This window comes from Ochlerotatus camptorhynchus, unplaced genomic scaffold (assembly GCF_037179485.1).
Source record: "Ochlerotatus camptorhynchus isolate MF236.1 unplaced genomic scaffold, CSIRO-AGI_Acam_v1.1 ptg000023l, whole genome shotgun sequence".
Lineage (NCBI taxonomy): Eukaryota > Metazoa > Arthropoda > Insecta > Diptera > Culicidae > Ochlerotatus > Ochlerotatus camptorhynchus.
In genome coordinates this window covers 2,437,726-2,458,586 of record NW_027040515.1, presented here as the reverse complement: position 1 = coordinate 2,458,586, position 20,861 = coordinate 2,437,726, and the positions used below count along the sequence as shown (strand labels likewise).

At 40.7% G+C, this 20,861-nt stretch overlaps 1 protein-coding gene across 2 annotated transcripts in view; it reads left to right on the top strand.

Annotated features, from left to right (window-relative positions):
• unc-13-4A overlaps positions 1 to 20,861 on the top strand; it is a 348,082-nt gene that overhangs the window by 59,033 nt on the left and 268,188 nt on the right. For both annotated transcript variants that reach the window (XM_065228399.1, XM_065228393.1), the window contains exon 2: positions 2,209 to 2,581. In XM_065228399.1, the coding sequence (XP_065084471.1) occupies positions 2,209 to 2,581 (373 nt within the window). The remainder of the gene's footprint in view (positions 1 to 2,208; positions 2,582 to 20,861) is intronic.

Genomic DNA, 20,861 nt, shown 5'->3' with positions numbered 1-20,861 from the left:
CTACTTAGACTTTCTGAAATCTCGCTGGTGTTCAGTTTTATTGAACTCAACGGCTGCTGCAACACGGAAAAGACTGTGCTCCTTGGCTCAACATCAATCATGTTCCATGTTCCAGAAAATTCCAACCACCTCAACGGAAATGCAAAAAAAAAACTGAATACCGTCGTATGTTACAACTCAGCCCATTTGACAATTGCTTGAATAGAGGAATCGTTAACAGCTTAAACTGTTATGCACTCATTGCACTTGCTCAGAAGCTCTTGCCCATTAAATTTTCCCAAAACTCATCTACCTAATGAATGAAATTATATTCCATCAAAATGAAATACGTTTCGAAAAGCACTCTTCAAATTACTGCAAAGCAAAATCAAGATAAACAGCAATCTGATGGCGTAGCCGTCCGAGCTTGTTGGCAAAAGTTTCCATCACCACAAGCAGCACAACAGTCGGTCCACGTGTCAGATGATTCCGGACACTGCCTGCGTTGTCGACGTGTGAGGGGGTGGAAAGGACCCAACGATGCCAGACCTACGGGTTTTTGTTCACCCTCTTTCTCATGGAAAATCTAAATTGATATTCAATAGATAAAACTGAAAGAGGTTGTCCCCTTTTTTTCGTGAACAGAAATCCGTAGATCTGGCATCGTTGGAGGGACCATGAAAAATGAGCTCCTTCTTCATCATCAGAGCATCGAGACGAGAGTCAGTCAGTCAGTGCAAATTATAGCGCACCGAACCGGCCGGTCGGGCCCTCTCATCTCTGTCAGGATCATTCCGTAATATTTACCTCCCATAATGGGCAGTAAAACAGGCTTCAATCGTCTTCAAAGGCACGTGCCTCTCAGATGGAGGACGCAGTGGGTGGTGCTAGCGGGAAATGATGGCATGTAACATGATGGCGCAGATTTTACTCTCCCGTCAGACGCCCTCCGTAGTCTGATTGGTGGCGAGGAAACACGGGCCTGTATTTTGGTCGAAAATTGCCCTCCTAGGGACGATGAGAAATTATGGCAATGAAAGACGACGACGATGCGATGATGACGCTGATGATGATGATGATGATGCTGATGGTGTGGAAGCTACGCTTCTATAATGATGGACGCGGCGAGACTTCGCAATCAAAAGTCATCCTGATGAAGTTTCTGCTTTCTTCAACTCAGCAGTGTCGTCGGATTTCCTTCCTCGGTGCAATGGATGAGATTCGAAAAAAAAGGTTCGATGATTTCTTTTGCACCGGTGGCGTGGCGGAAAAAGCCGGGCGTGAGCTACAGTTGTGCGAGGGAAATCGAAAATAATAAGATCCAAGAATTCTTCTTTTCTCCTGGGAGATGCTGTGTTTATGAAACCGAAAATGTCGTTGCCTTTAAGACGGCATATACAACGTATCTTATGCATACATTCTACTCTTCCTAACCCGATATTGAAAGGATCATCGAGTTGGGGACCACAGATAGCTTAGTCCAGCGTTTATCAATCTATGATTCGCGATCCATCGGAGTTCTGAGATTGCAAGTTTTTAGACAACTAAGAAGGAAGTTTGCGAAGTGTTATTGATTTTTAAATTGTTTTAATGAAGAGCACTTGAAAGAACATCCAGTGAAGAAGAGTTGCTTATAGAAAAAGTGGGAAAACTTAGCCTCCGGAGCCAAATTTCTGTTCGGGTTCAAGTGAAACAGGGTTCTATGGCACAAAGCCACTAGCTAAATGGAACTTATTCCACTCAAATTCACCAGCCATCTCCGGGAAAAGTAATAGAAATGCATCGCAGAAGAATTAAAAAGAGATTTAATAACACCATGAGATTGATCCTACTATTCAAATATGTTTTAAAACACCATAGCTTTTCTGTTTCTAATTCAATACAATTCAAGCCTCCGTGCAAAAATGTTTCGGTGTCCTTCGTATAGACTCAACCATTAAACAACTCCTACACAAGACTCCATACGACCTGGTCATCTTGAATCATTTCCGATCAAATTTCTACAAAACTAACAACATGCTCAATACATTCTTCACAGTGGAAAACACCTTTCCCAACCCCCGCCCAATGGAGGTGAAACCCCCCACTAACCAAACAACACACTCGTCCGAAGCTCATCCCAAGCACCATCGTTACGCCTTTGTTTTTCCAAGTTCTTAATTGAAGTGTCATCGTCATCTAATGCACACTCATTCCTTTCTCTCTCTATGTTATATATGTTCTCTCCAGGCTACCCCAAAGTGGTGACACCGTCCGGACCCGGAGGCTCAATCAGTGGGGCATCAAGTGGCGTCGGCGGTGGCGGTGGCATCGGTACAAGTGCCGGTGGAACTGGCAGCAGCACCAACCTCACAGTGGCCGGTTCCGGGGGAGCAGGCGGTGTCGGTGCAGTGGGAGCTGCCGGCGGAGCGGTGGGCAGTACCTCTCCGATGCGCCGACAGTCGTCGGCTCGAGGCTTGGACACGTTGGTTCCCCCCGGGCGTTCCGGTTCGTTCCGAGGACGTAACTCTCCGATCAATCCGACCTCACCGGACAAGCCCTCCTTTTCGCTGTGGAAGCGACGACCCTCCTGGCCTGAGGTCGAAATCAAATCATCGTCCGGGTAAGTGGACTGGAAAGTGAAGAGATTTTCCTTTCAGAGTTGTATTTGTTATGTTGGAAAATGTTCCGATCAGGGCTTTGGTATGGTTTTAATTGATGATAGTGTTTTTTTTTACGGATGGGTAATTGTATACGTTTGGTTAGGCTTCTACTGACACCATCCATGTTATGGAGATAGTGACACCAATTCCTTGGAGTTTTGAAATCCACATTATGCTGGGAAAATCTCTGCCGTGATTGGCCCAGGGAAATAGAAGCTTTCGCTTATTGACACTGTCACATTCACGTCACTTTTTCTAGGATTTATTTGCTGTCTGGTGGTTGGGACAATATTGACTCTGAAAGCGTGAGTCTTGTGTGTGAGAGTTTGAGTTTGTATGTGTCCGTGCCATCATCAACGGCGGTCGGTGTTAGCTATGCGAGTTATTTAAGGCATTTCAACTGGTCACCAGTGCTTCACCAGAGGAGAGACATCTTAGAAATAATCAAAGTCTGCATAGACTATAGCACTAGTATAGCTTACACAAACTTGTGTACTTGTACATCTGTAGGGTACATGCGAAACAGTTCTCAAGTGGCATGGAATATTGGAGACATTCTTATGCGATTTTAATCATCATTATCATTATATTCCAACAATCGAATTAAAAAATGGCAATTATTTATAATGATAAACATTTGTGAAAAAAAAACTGCATTATGAATTCTTTAAGAATAAATATGTAACTTACATCAACTTTCTCAATGCCTAGGAAATGGAAATAAGATAAATCGTTCTGTTTCATCTATTTGCCTGTGAATCGGATGGAAAGCTGAAAATCGGTAGATCTCGTCACCCTTATTGAAAATATATTCATCTTCCATACTTTAAAAAAAAAATCCACACGTTAATCTGAACCATTCATGAACACACTTGTGACACATTTGGATTCCATGAGTCTCGCTTGTTCATATTAACAGTCTTACACATTATAGTAAAATGATCTTCACTGGGAAGTTTATTGTCAGCCATATCTAATTGTAGTGTCTTACATTTAACATTTAATTTCGATTTATTACGTTATTTTTTTTAAATTTAAATGCTTATGTTTGAATTATAAAATGAAGGCAGCCCATATTTTGCGAAACAATAACATGCACCCTAAATAATTGACCCATACAAATCAGGTGGCTGTGCCAATATTTCAGTTGAAATGCTCTTCTTGAAATTAATATAACTGCTTTAAAGTTATCTGACCTTCCCCCAAACTAATCTAAACTTCTCAATCAATCAAATTTCCCTTAATTCCTCTGAACTTCTAAGGAAATATTTGATCTACGCTAAAGATCGCAGAACTTTTAAAAAGTTTTTGCAGTTGAACTGTATTGAAGTTCTTTGATCTTTCTCTGAAGCTTACGGAACTTTTTTATTTATTTATTTATTTATTTATTTATTATTGTTATCTATCATCTGACATCGTGGTCTTAATGAAATATTCTTAATCCTAGTTTAATTAAATATATGCAGAGATCGCAAACGTTGTTTAATAGTGTTTGTAGACATATTAAAATCAAAAACATGATACCCTTCTTGAAACCGTCTGCTTATAGAGTTCAAAGGGTCATTGGAGCCATATAAAGTATGCCTCGGAGTTGGTTGGATTAGTTGTCGTGACCGCAACACTCGCTCTGGGGCATAAATCCTCATACGATTCAGTAAGGCGGAACTATCAATCTCTGCGCAAAGTATCTTAGCTCCAAATACAGCTTGATCCATCTTACCAGCGGTTCGATATTCAGCAAGGCACAACGATGCTCATTAGGCGGTAGGTTTACTGGGTCACACCAATGTAGACTTCGTAGTGCAGCCCGGACAAATTTACGTTGCACATATTCGATCCTGGAGATCCACACAGCTTCATACCGTGACCAAACAACCGATGCAAATTCTAGTATTGATCTAACTAGAGAACAATAAAGAGCACGCAAGCAAAGTGGATCAGTGAAGTCTTACGCGATTTTTAGAATGAATCCTAATGGACGGTTGGCTTTGTCAACAACAGCTGAATAATGCATCTTGAATGTGAGTTGGTGATCCAGCAACACTCCAAGATCCTTCACTTTATCAACGCGCTCAAGTTCCTGTCCATCGATCGTGTAGTTGTACAGAATAGGCTTTTTGCACCGCCGATACGATATGATGCAACACTTAGATACACTCACTTTAAGGAAGCTGGAGTTGCACCAATGAGCGAATCGATCCAGTAACTCTTGAAGTTGCCTGCAATCGGCTTCATTTCGTACTACGAGATAAATTTTCAAATCGTCTGCATAAATCAGCAGTCCCACATTTGCTAAAAGGATCGTCACGTCATTGAAAAATAATACGAATAACGATGGACCAAGGTTGCTACCTTGAGGCACACCAGAGCACGGAGGAAACGGAGCAGACACTGTTGATCCAATTCTAGCAACGAGTTGCCTGTTGCTTAAGTACAAACGAAGCCAATTTCATACTCTGCTGGAAACGCCTAGTCGAAGTAGCTTGGCAAGAAGAATATCGTGGTTCACGGTGTCAAAAGCAGCCTTTATGTCGTTGTATACAGCATCAACCTGAGCTCCATCGTCCATTGTGCCGATGCAAAAAGAGGTGAATTCACACAGATTGCTTTCCACTGATCGTTTGGGGTAGAATCCGTGTTGAGAGGCACTGATGTAGTTCCTGCAAGAGCTGAACAGTACTTCATTGAAGATGATTTCGAGGCACTTAGATCCAGCTGACAACGAAGTTATCCCACGGTAGTTAGAAATATCTGACTTATCACCTTTCTTGTGCACTGGAAGCATATGGGAGGTCTTCCAAGTAGAAGGAAACCACTGTTGCTGCAATGATTGGTTGAAAATTACTTGAAGAGGAGCAACCAAAAGTGCACTACACTTTTTGAATACACACGAAGGAATGCCATCCGGGCCAGGTTGATAAGACTGCTTGAGTTTCTGTAGAGCTGATTCATCCGTCGCTGTGTTGATGTTGAATACATCAAGATCCACCGCGTCTCTTGGTACCAGCTCAATAGCTACAACTATCTCCTTCACAGTTGGAATACGATTCTCAAACACGCTAGTAAATTTTTGAGAGAAAAGCTCGCACTTTGCTTCTGCAGAAAGAGCATGAACATCTCCTAAGTGCATCGTAGTCGGCAATCCACTCTCCTTACGTTTTGAATTTACAAAGCTTCAAAACCGTTTCGGGTTTCGCCGAAGATCATCTTGTCTCCGTCTAACGTACATTTTGTACAAAAAACGATAGATTCGACTAGCTTCGTCAAACTGGTGCTTTAGATACAAACATCGTTGACGACAATATCGCTGCAGTAACTTGGCGCGCCGTCGACTCAGGGTGCGAAGATGCGCATTGGACCAAGCAGGATTCCTTGGGGGCCTTTTTAGCGGTACAGTTTGAATGATGCAATTATGCAAAATACGATTCAAGGAGCTGACGGTGCTATCGACGTCATGGCTTTGGTATACTTCAGACCAATCAACTTACGACAGCAGTTCATTCAAGTTATCCTAATCCCCTCGACGAAAGTTACGCTCAGAAAGGTCAACATCTTCATGAAATGATACAGGAGGCACACAAACCACAGAGAAAGAGAGAGTTAGATGATAGCGATCAATTGGCACAACTTCTTCAGCTGCTAATGTTACGGTACCGTAGTCATAATTGAATCGTTCGAAAATATTAGATCTAGTACTCGGTCAGAACAGTTTCGAATTAAATTACGCTGCCTCAATCCAAGAAATGCCATACTATCAAGAATAATTTGACTGGCCATTGAAGTCTGTGACAGTATCGGATCAGCGAAGGCGTATCCACTGCTCGAACTTTTCCAGAACAGACGAGGTTGATTGCAATCACCGAACAAAACGAGCTCACCCATATCGATATGCCGCCTGTTTGCTTCAAAGATGGCATCTACATGAAGCTGAACAAAATTCTGGTACTGACTTTTATCTGGCGGCATGTACAGTGCACCAACAAACAGAGGTAGTGGTTCGACAGCGACTTTCACCCACAGCTGCTCAATGTTGCTTGTAAGCTGGACAACTGAAGAAGCGTACTTTCGCTTCACGGCTATTAGTACGCCTCCGCCACGTCGACGCAAGCTGTTGGAGGCGCAACGGTCAACGCGATAGACGCAGTAGTCGTTGTTGAATAGCTGGCAAGATTGTATACGATCGTCCAGCCAAGTCTCTGTGAACACGTACACGTCGTAATCCAATTGGGTGGTTGCAAGAAAAGCTTGATCAATTTTAGTCGAACATTTTGGTAGTACAGGTGTAGCTCAGACGATATATCGGCGACGTTGGGTGCGGTGAGACCAGAAGATGCACCATTCCACTCAGGTAAACTGCAACGCGAATGTATGTCAGGCTGTTTTGATGTGTAGAATACTTGCCTGGCAACACAGGCTGGAAGACCCCTTCACCGATCTCAACCGCAGGACCAGGACGGCTCCGATGGCTGGAAACAGCATCAAACACGACTTGGTCGAGTGGCTCAGGGGCTTCCAAAGTGCTGTATACAGTGCGTCCTGGTGGTGTCAAATGAATTTGAGGGTGTACTTTGTCCGAATTCGGACAACAGAGGATGTTGTCACGTGACACCGGTTGGGTTGACAGCGTAAAGGAGTTATCTGCCATTACTGCAGTGGAATTGGAATCCCGGCCACGAATTACAAGCTTAGCAGGAAGATCAGAAGTATTGGAGCTGATTTAAATGGCACTCCGAGGGTTACTGGAACTTGTAAAGCAATTAGTCAAGATAGCGTTTCTAACATACGTATACTTGCCTAAGAGGTGTTGCTGGGGGACTTCACCACCAGCCACAACCACAGATCCAGGACGATTACGTTGGCAGGAGGAATCAGCAAACACGACTGGGTCGGGTGGATCCGGGGCTCCCATAGAACTGTGGGCAATGCGTCCTGGGGAGTATATACGAACGGCTATGTTGGTGGATGTGCTTCCGGAGGTAAGCGCTGATTTTTCCATTATTCCATCGGTGTGTCCGTAGTTTCTGTTGTACCTCCATCTGTTGCTTGATCCTTGCTCCGGTTCACAATCTGCGCTACGTTTTTTGTGCGGTCATCAAATTCACGGAAGTAGATACCTTCTGGCCAGGAATCAGTACAGATTGCAATACCTTTCATCTCCTTACTAACACCGAATTTGAAAGACACGAATCTCATTGTTGAAATATCCTTGCCTTTGACTCCCAAACTGTTCCCGCATTCTTTTAATGTTCTGCTAATTTTCAGATGCTTTCGAAAATTTGCTGAAGCTTTCTAAAACTTACTGAGGCTCTCGGAGCTACTTTAAAGTTCCGGAAATTTACTTGAACTTAATGGAACTGCCCTGAGGATTTTGTATGTTCTCTGATGCTCTTGAAGCTTTCCTGAAATTCTCACAATTTTCCTCCTCAGAAACTAACCAAACTATCTTATAAATCCTAAAATGACCTGGTTTTCTCAACTCACCCTTATAGGTCTTTAAAGTACCACCAAAATTCAGGCCTATGCTTAAGATCTGGAAACTTGCCTGAAGTTATCGAAACTGTCCTAAAGATCTGTAAACTTCCTGTAGCTCCAGGTCGAATACCAAAAAAAGATTGTTCACATGACTGGTTCTCGGCAATTTGAGTACCAAATTTTTAAGATTGAGCCACTATTTGAAAGGTCTGACTATCTACTTTCGAATGGAACAGATAAGGAACCGATTGGACCTGTGGTAGGCCAGTCGGGACAGGAAAACCCTTGAGATGATCAGGAAGTTCGGATTCACCAGGAAAATTGACAATTCCTGAAAGTAGACCTAGAAATCCGCGATTTTTTTCTAAATTGCAGGAAAAATGCCATCACCATATCGGTTCTGCTACCAGATGGCCACAAAACGGTTCAGTGGATATCCGGAATCACCGGCAAAATGGACAATACCTGAAAGTAGCCCTGGAGATCCGCTCTTTTTTCTAAATTTTAAACAACCATGAGCATAGAGGAAATATGCCTTCCCCATATCGATTCTGTTACCAGGTGGCCTGAAAAAAGTCCTGTATATATCCGGAATCACCGGGAAAATGGTCAATTCCTGAAAGTAGACCTAGAGATCCACGACTTTTTTCTAAATTGGATGCAATGATGAGCATAGAGAAAATATGCAATCACCATATCAATTCTGCTACCGTCGGGTGGCCAGAAAACGGTCCTATGGTTATCCGGAATCACCGGGAAAATGGTCAATTCCTGAAAGTAAAGCTAGAGATCTGCATTTGTTTTTTCTTAAATTGCATACAATCATGAACATCATCGACATATCGATTCTGATGCCAGAAGGCCAAAAAACGGCCCTCTGATTAAGAGAACGCTATTTCTGCTAAATTGCATACAATCTTGAGCATAGAGGAAATACGCCAAAACAGTTTTCTGGTTATCTAAAAGATATCAAAGATCAAAAGAGTTAGGTTTCTTTGTGGCATATTTTGATTTATCCAGTGAGTATCATATGACCATACCTTCAAAATTGAGATTTTCTCAAAACTACTTTCACATTTTGATTTTCATTATTAGCAGTATTATTATTATTATTGTTGATCAAAATTGAGCTAAGGGAAATGGCTCTAATGTTGGCCTATGCATCTCCGATTGGGCCCATCGCTAAAAATCTGCTATTTATCAATTTTATCTAGATGAGCACGTCATTGGGACGGTACTAATGGATATGTTTAATCGCTTTTGAAAATTTAGTCGATTGCTGAATTTATGTATGGGCCCAAATTAGGAGCATTTAGGTCGACATTACATCCATTTCCCCTATTATTTAATTTTTGACATACAAATAAATAGTTTAGTTCAATTTCCGTTTCTCCAACAAAGTTTAAAATCCTTCCGTGAAATTTATATTTGGCATCAGCATTAATTTAAAGAGCAGTTAGCGTTAGCGTTGTTATAATATACTTCGTAGATTGGATACTAGCGACACTCACAACTCTTTTGAAATTCTCAGTCAGACTACTTTCAGGAATAATGCTGGAGAGTAACCATTGATGCCAATAATATAAGAATATCAGAAGCATGACTGTCGCTATTCCCGGCCATGCCCATCTTTACTTAACGAGAGGCCACCGACTTAGCGAAACCCTCATAAGTGCTACGGAGCTGGAGAGTTGGGTAGGGTGTTTGGTTAGGATTCGCCTCAAGTTGACGATGCAACCAAAAGTATGTATTGTTTATGTGTTGCTCATTTAATCGCGCGATAGCCAACTATCGAAACAAATATATTAATTTTGTTTAGTGTTCATGCATTTTAAGAGCCATGATGGAGAGCTTGGGATTAAACCCATGATTTTCTGCTCAGTAAGCGAAAACGATCCCTCCAGGGTCATCGAGCATCTCAGAACCCTAACGTTACACGACAAACGCGACTATGTTTTCGCTTGGTATGTAACAAACGAATGAAATACGCGATAATTCAAATAGTATCCGAGGTTGAAGGTTAATCTTAAATATACAAATGACAATGGCGATTTATTGTGCTGTGGAAGAGCTAGGGTTTGAATCTATGATTTTCCGCTCAGTAAGCAAAAACGATTCCTCAAGGGTCATCGAGCTTCTCACAATCCACAGCGCTTCGCGTCAAAGTACGATTAAGTTCTCTTTTAGTATGTAACGAACGATTAAGATCGATGGTTAATTTAAAATTCACGAATAGTACTGCCAGCGACGACAATAATAGCGAATTTGAAGCTAACCTTTGGTCTAGGATAAAAACACCTTTGCACCTCCGCTGGATCCTCATTTGCAGCTATTTCTTGTTCTTTGTTTTGTGCTAAATTCCTTTCCGTAAAATCAGTTCGTAATCTCTCTATTGGTTTCTGTCAGTCCGTGGTGGACGCTCGAAGTATTTCCTTTAATGCCGTGCTACGGTTATCGTGCGCCGCACCTCCTCACTTTGCTATTGGCGGATTGACAACATTGCCCAAGCTACGCCACCCAGCTGTGTCCATCTTTCAGCTGGTAGTCGTTTGTAATCATATGACTCGTGGAGGCGTGAGGACAGGACCACGCTCCTTCCAGGTTATCAACTCACCGCAGTACAGATTGAAAGAGCAGTTGGGATCAGAAAGTGTTGATCCACAATACATACATGAACCACCCTAATGTACATGGTGATATATTTTCAAAATGTGGAGTATTCAAAATATTTTGCAAAAACTACACGGGACAGCCCTATGGGGTTGTACGCAATGGTGACGTAGGACTACGTGGTCTTATATAATAAATGTTATTTATTAACTGCAGCAGTAGCTTGTTTTTTGTGCAGGAATAGGAATTTTAGTTCTCTTTGCTTATACTCTTTACGCGCTTGACATAGATGGTCCACAGCAAGTCACGAAGAGCTACTGATTCCTATCAATAGCGGTGTGGCTTCAGCCTCATACTATGGATGCTCATGTGGGCTGCAGCTCGCTGTTTGCAAGCAGCCTTTCGATGTGTACTGGAAAGCAACACCACTCACCGGTGGTTGAATAAACACCGTTTGGTGAGACCGGATGGAATTGAACTTTGAAATCTGTGTCAGGGAAATCGCTTTTCGCAGGCAATCGGTGATAATTTTATTTATCAAAGCAACAGTTGCACATTCGTGCAATTTTCAATAGTGAAATTTTAAAAAAAATTATAAAATCTTAAATTTAACAGATGCGTATGAATATATCTGATCGATTGGTGATAAAATTATTGAAATTGGTTTAGGGGCAGCTGAGTTATTAACGTTCAAAATCTTTCATAATTTTGTTACATGTTCCATTTTTGGTTTTCACAAAGTGTACCCCCATATAGAAATATCAGTCCTCAAAAAATGCCATTTCATAGGACCGAAAACACCTTTTCCGATGAATTTGGATATTGGATGACTACCGATCAATATGATTTAGAAATTGCTCTACTTTGATCAGAATTCTATGCATTTTATAAACATTCAGAGAGCGCTAGGACTTTTCGAAAATGGTATTTTTGCGATGGATCCAGATATCCAGCAAACCACTTTCTGGTCATTCAGCAGAATAATCTTTATATTGGTGGTTGAAATATCAAACAACAATCATAGCTCGATACAACGTAACATAATCATTCATTTTGTAACGTAATATAGAAGTTACGTTATCGAAACAATAATATTTTTTTTAAATATATAGGTACATAAATGTGTTAAAATCTACCTTGGAAGTGGAAAGCCTCATTAATAAAGTTAAATAATAATAATAATCTACCTTGGAATGTCAATTTTGTTTACCTTGTGGTTCAATTTAAAGTGTTGAAAAAATAATCATAAATTTTCATAAATTTTATATTCCCTTCCAAAGCGGTCAATTAACACCCAAACCAATTAACATGCAGCTAGAACATATTTTTACGATCTAAGACATTTTTTCGAGTTACGTTATATCGAGGTTTATATTTATTTACTTATTCATTATAATTTCATCGGACTCTGAGCCTTTGAAATATGGATGAGGAAAAGCCTTTTTGAGCTAGATAAATTGATTCAAAGTGGTATGAAAACCCCATAGTTTTAGGTAAAAATTTAAGAGAAAAACGATCCGTGAGTATTTCAACTGAATTTTTTAAAAAGATTTGAAATAATACCGTATACATCCAGAATCGCAGTGCAGAAGTGTTCTTGTCTCGGTGGTTTCGGGTTTCGTAATTACAAAAATACAAGCTTTTTTATATAGAAAAGGAACCATCGATGTTCATGATGCGATGTTATGCTAAGAGCTCGCTGACCCTGCAGGGATCGTTTTTGCTTTTACTGAGCAAAAAATCATGGGATTACACCCAAGCTACATCACGTCAAGCGTTTTTCCGTTGCCGGTCATCAATAAGTCGTAGTCGTCCTGCGCCGCTGCACTCAGCATAAATTTACAATAAATAAAAAAAATCTACGAACCCCACCACATGCATTCAAAATTTCTGTGATTTCTCGTGGAAGTGCGGAGCAGTTCTCTTGCTCGGTGGTATCGTAATTACAAAAATATTGAAATTCAATCGGGAATTTGTTCGTCATGTTCTCGGTGGTTTTAGAAAAAAAAACCATCGATGTTTATGATGTGATGTTATTCGAAGAGCTCGATGACCCTGGAGGGATCGTTTCTGCTTATTGAGCAGAAAAGCATGGGATAAAACCCAAGCTCCATCACATCAAACGTAGCGCCGTCGCCGTCGATAGTTCGTCGTAGTCGTGCTGCGTCACTACATTCAGCATAAGTTAACCAAAACGAACCCTGCAGCAGACCCTACCCTATGTATCCAAAATCCCAGTGATTTCTCGTGGAAGTGCAGAGGTGTTCTCGGCTCACCAATCATTTTTTTTTCTTTTTCGAGAGTTGATTGGAAATGCTATCTAACATGAAGCTTTAAGGTGACAATTTATTAGCTAGAGAATGGTCTGAAAAGGGTAGGTAGATAGTTCCGCTAGAGTACGGCAGGATGAAAATTTAATAGAAGTTGAAAATGAGCGAAGGGCAATTAATGCGACAGTACTAGTCAAACTCACACTTCTTTACCTAACTTGTCCAATGTACGAGGAGAGTATTTCTTTAAATCTACAGGCAAAGCAATTGATTTTTCAAAAAGATTTTATCATTACAAAGAAAGATTCAGCTCCGAAAGAAATATGATTTGAGAATACTTTAATTAGGTTCTCCAAAAAGCATTTATCTGTCAAAGAACAGCTCATGATGATAAAGAAGGAGTCAACTACTAGCAAGAAATTAATTGTTAGTAATTGGATTGAATTTTTCATAGAAATTTTATATTTCAATAATAGTGCATGAATAAAGCATTTGTCAACTCCAAGAGAAAAACTATTTGTGGGTATTTCAATTTATTTATAACAAAAATCCAAAACAACAATTATTATGACAATCGTACGTATGGCTAACGCTATTCTCCGATCACCATGAAATTTGTTTAAGGCACGCATTTTTTTTTTTTTTTGTGGTTAGGGGGTTTCGCAAAATTGAGAGTTTGCCACCAAACAAAAATTTCTGAGAATGGCTCAGTTGAAACAATCGAGTGATATGGAAATCACATCGTTAAGTCGCATGGGCTAGACAAGCGAATTTAATTGGAAATTTCTCATAGATTTCAATGGCAACTCACGACGTATTTTGAAATCTTCATGATTTATCACGACACATCAAAGGGAGATTTATATTGGAATCCGTATTAAAATGCTACACATTCGTTATAGTTGCTCGAATCCAACTTTTCAAGCTTTGATTGCTGCCATATTTATAAAAAAAATTGCACATCCTATTCATTCAGCGATTGTCAATGAAAGAGTAAATCCAACTCGATCTATCAAAGAACTGGCAGAATCGATCAAATATTCATCCAGAGCATAAAAAAAGCCGAGAGGAAATTCAATGAAGCCAAATGACTGCTCACGCTCTTCCACCCCCATGGATTTATAAAAAAATGGGGAACTTTAGCTTCAACTGCCATTGAGCAAACGCAGCCTCGCTTTTATTGCCACCAATAACAGGAAGTGAGTCTGTCGTAAGTTTTTGCCTTCGTCGTTCCTGTTCCCATAATCATTTTTGATTTTCCGCGTTCTCCGCCACGTCCGCCAGCTCACATCGCCACCCCCACCAATCCACCGGCCGGCGGGTGGGTGACCTAATGGCGACAGCGAAGCTCGAATGTGTATAAAAGCTGTCCTCATTTGTGACCAACGAGGAAGATAGATTGATAGATATGGGCAACTGCGCGTTACATTTCTTGGCTACGATTTGCTCGATGGACTGTTTATTTTAAGAATAAACTGCATTCGCTTCAGTGTGCCAAATGAGCGGAATGTTCCAAAGTTTACGAAACTTGCAAATGTGTTTCAAACTTCTATTGGTTTGGATTGATCCACGATTGATCCAACCCTCATCACGTTCCTTTTTCCAAGTAAACGACAGATGTTTATTTTGTGTTTTCGTCTTCCATCAACACACGCGCCTACATTCGGTCAACAGACCAGTACGTAAGCTTCGCGACCTTCGAAACATGAAGTAAGGTAAACGTGCCAGTTATGACAATGAGTATCTGAATTCCTAATAGTGTCCACAGCTGTTACTCCTACCCTATGTGTTCACGTGCGTTCCAACTCCACAGCTTTTTCGCTGGCTCGTTGCGTAATGAATGTTCCTAAATAAATAATGCTAATGGCTTGCGGTTATCAGCCAAGAAAACTCACGAAACGTTGGAAAAGGGCCTAATAGCTTCTGTAAAGAAAACTTGAATTGGGATTCGGGTGAATCGAAGCTCGCCTATGCACACCAACAAACTCCATCATTCCCATTCTTGGTTTGAGTGGGCGTACTTCGGTTCGCTCGAAAAGGGCCTTGCATGTTTTGTTTAGACCCTTTTCAAATGTTACGTGATAAAACCGGTAATCTTTTCATTCTTCTTCCCGGACGGCGAATGACACATCGGAGTTTGTTACACCGATGTGTATTGATAGATTGAATACTAAGAAATTTGAGTGGAATTGTCTGAAAGGATTTTCATGAATAATCTTGTTGGTGGTATTTCAATTTGAAATCCCGGGCTTCTAAAAATAAAAGTTAGCAAGATCCAGGAGTGAGTAACGATTATGACATTTTAATAGAAGGTGGCATTCACTTTTAAGGTTCCAAATCGATATGAATTTCATCTTAAAATAACGATGTGCATTGAGTCGTTCGTACAAATATTTTGCATTAGCTCAGCAGTTAAATCCAGTTGTGAGGCCACCAAACATAAACTATCTACCGCTGATACGCTCAACGTCCCCTGTGGATCCATAATGCCTAAATTATTAACACCTAACGGCGCGCACCCTTACCAGAGGGTAATGGGATTTCCCGATAGCTTAGTCAGTAAATTCACAGCTACCATGCTACAGTGAAACACAACATCATTGCTTTACGGGCATCTATTTTTTGCTTTCGCATTCGGTGAAAAATCATCCTCCCCTATTCACAAAAATCGAAAAATGAACAACATTAACAAAAATCCGATTTGACCCAGACAACATGGGGCTCCATGTGGGCACGCACCACATCCCCACTGCCAATCATAGGTACCAGATCCAGCGCATTGAATGTCAACATCCCAAACAACACAAGGCAGCCCCGAAGCATTTCCACATTTTAACATATAAGTATTGTAACATTCAGTGGATTTGATACACCGCGCGGACTTTCGGTTTTTTTTTTTTCAAAGGGTGCGGTGCGTTGTTTGGGTAAAGCAAAGGCCGCGTGAAATGTTGGGGAAATAGTCCTATACCTACCGACCGATGAATACAAGGAGGAGAAGGGGCTTGTTTTTCATCTACATGGTAAACGTTGTTATACGAATACGAATGAAAAACCTAATGGATTCGTTGAAAAGCCGATACACGGATGTTCCGTCGGTTTTACTCTGTCCACAAGCTTCGTCTGACAATAGACATAAAAAGAGGTTGACAAAATTTGGTAAAGATCAAATCTCACTCGAAGGGTCAAATTCCCAGCCCGTTAGTATATGTACACACTTAGTTTAAATTTCCCCATCCCGGCAGAATTTTTTTTTTTGCCGAGATTTGCACAGCCCAGTCCTCGACAACAAGCTGATATTTCGACAACAAAAACATTTGCTTCCTGCCTAAAATGTTTTCCGGGACCCAGGAACTGCTGAGATTACAGTCAAATTTATTTGCCGGGAGCTTGACTGGTACAATCTCGGTATACTACACACTTAATTCTGTTTGACGTTTGGTTGCTGAGTCTTGAACAATGTTTCACTGAATCTCAGCAAACAAAAGTAATGTTTGCTGAGATCACAGTAAAATACGTTTCCGCACACTTGGCTGTGCAAATCTTGCCGAGATGGGGAAAACAAAAATGAGTATGTTAGTATCATTGAAAACAGGCACTCAATTAACAACTGTGGAAATACTAAAAAAAAACACGAAGATGGCTAAAACGCAGTACAGACTGGAGAGTTATAACATGTTATAACGGTTGTCAAATAATTGCAACACAGAAACCACCATCAAGATAGCGCTATAACATGTTATAACTCTGTAGTCTGAACGTACTATAAGACCAGTGCTGTAAATTTTCATATCATTCGATTGAAGATGAACCAATACAACCATTCAATCAATTCTGTGTAAACGAATTCTCACATGACCATAATTTGAAGAGCCCCTTTCTCATTCGAAGCTCATTGTCACTGTCAATTGAGTCACTCAGTATCATTTGATATACGACAGTAGAGTATGGAAGGAATACAGTAAAATTGTCCCGAACAGACAAGTCGACCCGATGTCGGATCAATGTAAGGCTAATTTAAGGTCGATTTCGACCCAATGTCGTGTTGTTGTCGGATCAATTTTGGGTTTATGTCGGGTCAATGTCGGGTCAACATCGGGTTGGGGTTTGATAGAAGTCAGGTTGGTGTCGGCTTGAAATAGCTTTTTCGCCGATATGTCGACCAGAGCTCCGTTTGTGTGTAGGTTACACTCAATTGAATGATATATAGCGTTTCTCAAATGAGAATGATCCATGCCTTCGTCAAATGACTAAGCAACTGATATCACCCATTCGGAGGAGGTCTCCTTTGATAGCGAATAGCTACTTTTCTCATTTTCATCAAAAATGTTCAAATGATTTTGAGAATTTACAGCACTGGCTAAGACGCAGTAATAGTTGAGAAGCAACATGACTTTCCGAAGCGGTAGACGAAATTTGTGAAGTAAAGTTTATTAAATCGGGTGTTGTCAAAATCGGATCATATGATAATAAATTCCACCCAGCAACTAGTGGCTGGTAACATCCAGTAATGCATGCGTCCACGGCCGGATGTGGTTTCTGCCAGTAGCACCCGACTCGACCCAAACAACCCGACACGGCCCCGAGACTCAACAGGTGATAATTATTTTGGATCCCAGCCAAGCACAGCAGAGGCAAGGCCCGTTTTCGGAATTGCTTGCACTTTACCACCTCGCCCGGATGCCTCGTGGAAAGCACAGTCATCAGCAGCAGAAGTTGGGTTGGGTTGTCGCATTTTGACGCTCGGGTAGCCAGAAAAATCTATTTCGAGTAACTCGGTTGCCGATCTGTGGACATGGCTTCGCAACAGGTATCGATTGGAATTAGAGCGAAAAATTGTGGGGGCGCATGGTAGCTAATAATAGCATGTTCAATGTTTAATAAACTTCTGGATTCAAGGGTTTCTAGCGCGTGTTGACGTACATTAAATTTAACCTATTATGATGTTGGGTTGGTGGAGATCTATAATCAAAATTTAATGAAGTTGAAAATCCATAATTTATATCCCTGTAAGTGGGACAACCCTATTCTTGCCATGTCATTGATTCACTCCGTCTTTCCCATACAAATTTAACTCAGTTTCGTTAAAAGTTGAGCTACTGATAGTACTGAGTAGCTCCACTTTTTACAAAACTAAGTAAAATTTATGTGGCGAAAAAAGATAGTGACTCAGTTTTTAAGTTACTTTCAATCCAAATCATGGTTTAAGTTAAATTTACGAAGAAAATCGGGTATCAAAAATATCGAACACCTAAACACCCCTCAAACCACGGTTAACCCTCCGTTACTCGCGCCACCTTTTATAACACGAGTACTCGCGCGTTGTACTTTGTACAACAGTGTGAGTTTTCCATTGCCATTTTGCAGCCGAGCTACCAATCGATGTGAAACCAACGGGTATTCATTAAAAAACTTGTTTTTAACTAAACAAGTTAAAATGTTATCACAGTTAACCCACAAAAATGCGGATAATAGAGAAAATGTGAATGGAAACCGCGTAAACGGTGTCCGTACTACGTGGGATTTGACTTAATTGGTTACAACATGGAAAATCTTGAAATCCTGACCAGATAGAAAATTACTGTCTTCGGCAAAGTTGCTCTAAAGATCATAATCTTTTCGCTGGTGGAGAGTAGTTCAGAATTTTCTCACTACGTAGCGCTAGAATACATGTGAAATTATCGCATGTGATATATCTCGAGATCATGACCAGATAGAAAATTACTGTCGTCGACAAAGTTGTTCAGAAGGTCAAGGTCTTTTCGTTGGTGGACAGTAGTTCAGCGTTTTCTCACTTCGCGGCACTAGTATACATGTAAAATTCTCGCATATATAAAATATTTCTAGATCCTTACCATATAAAAAGTTACTGTCTTCGGCAAAATTTGTCAGGAAGTCAAGATCTTTTCGTTGGTGGAGCAGTTCAGAAGATTCTCACTACGTGACACTAGTATATACGTGCAATTTTCGCATATACAATAGCTCGAGATCCTGAGCAGATAGAAGTTACTGTCTTCGGCAAACTTGTTCAGGGTGTCAAGTAGTTTTGGCTGGTGGACAGTAGTTCAGAATTTTCTCACTACGCGGTCCTAGTATAAACGTGAAATTCTCTTATAAAATATCTCGAGATCCTGACCAGATAGAAAGTTACTGTCTTAGGCAAAGCTGTTCAGGAGAGCTTTCAGCTTTTTTGCTAATTACCAGTAGTTCAAAATCTTCTCACTAGGTAGTGCTCGCATACATGTTAAGTTCTCGCATGTGATACATCACTAGATCCTGACGAGATAAAGAATAAAAAACTTTGGTAAAGTTTTTCAGAAAGTCAAGATCTTTTCGTTGGTGGACAGTTGTTCAGAATTTTCTCCCTACTCGGTGCTAGTATACACATGCAATTCTCGCATATACAATAGCTCGAGATCCTGAGCAGATAGAAAGTTACTGTTTTCGGCAAACTTGTTCAGGGGGTCAAGACTTTTTGGCTGGTGGACAGTAGCCTAGAAATTTTTCACCAAATGGCGCTACAATTCTCGCGTATGCTAAGCTCAAGATTCTGAACAGGTAGAAAATTATTGTCTTCGAAAAAGTTGTTCATGAGGCCAATGCCTATTGCTTGGTGCACAATAGTTCAAAATTTTCACACTACGTGGCGCTAGTATACACGCGAAATTTTCGCATGTAAAATATCTCGAGATTCTGATCAGATAGATTTCTCTAGTGGACAGTAGTTCAAACTTTTCTCACTACGTAGCGCTAGAATACACGTGAAATTCTCGCATGTGGTTTGTTTCGAGATCCTGACCAGATAGAAAGTTACTGTCTTCGACAAAGTTGTTCAGGAGGTCAAAGCATTTTTGGCTGGTAAACAGTAGTTAAGAATTTTCTCACCACGTGGCATAGATGTACACTTCTCGCATATGCTATATCTCGAGATCCTAATCAGATAGAAAGTTACTGTCTACAACAAAGTTATTCAGGAGGTCAAAGTCTTTTGGCTGGTGAACAATAGTTTAGATTTTTTTCATAAACTCTAGGCTTTAAACTCCTGAACAACTTTGTTCAAGACAGTAACTTTCTATCTGGTCAAGAACGTGAGATATTTTATATGTGAGAATTTCACATGTATACTAGCATCATGAAGTGAGAAAATTCTGAACTACTGTCCACCAGCCAAAAGACCTTGACCTCCTGAACAACTTTCTATCTGATTAGGATCTCGAGATATAGCATATGCGAGTAGTGTACATGTATACTAACGCCACGTGGTGAGAAAATTATTAACTACTGTTTACCAGCCAAAAAGTCTTGACCCCCTGAACAACTTTGCCGAAGACAGCAACTTTCTAGCTGATCAAGATCTCGAGCTATGGAATATGGAAGAAAAGCACGTATATACTAGCACCGCATAGTGAGAAAATTCTAAACTATTATTACCCAACAAAAAGATCTTGACTTCGTGAAAAACTTTGCCGAAAACATTTACTTTCCATCTGGCCTAGAGATATTTTATATGCAAGAGTTTCACATCTATAGTAGCGCCGCAAAGTGAGAAAGCTCGGAACTACTGTCAACCTGCGAAAAAGCCTTGACATCCTGAACAACTATGCCCACGACAGTACCTTTCAATCTGGTTGGGAACTCGAGATATTTGATATGAGAATTTCACGTGTATACTAGCGTCGCGTAGTGAGCAAATTCTGAACTATTGAGCACCAAGCAATAGGCTTTAATCTCATGAAAAACTTTGTGAAAGACAGTAACTTTTTATCTGGTCAGGATCTCGAGATATATCACATGCGAGAATTTCACATGTATACTAGCGCTACGCAGTGAGAAAATTCTGAACTACTGTCCGCCAGCGACAAGGCTATGATCTCCTGAACAGCTTTGTCAG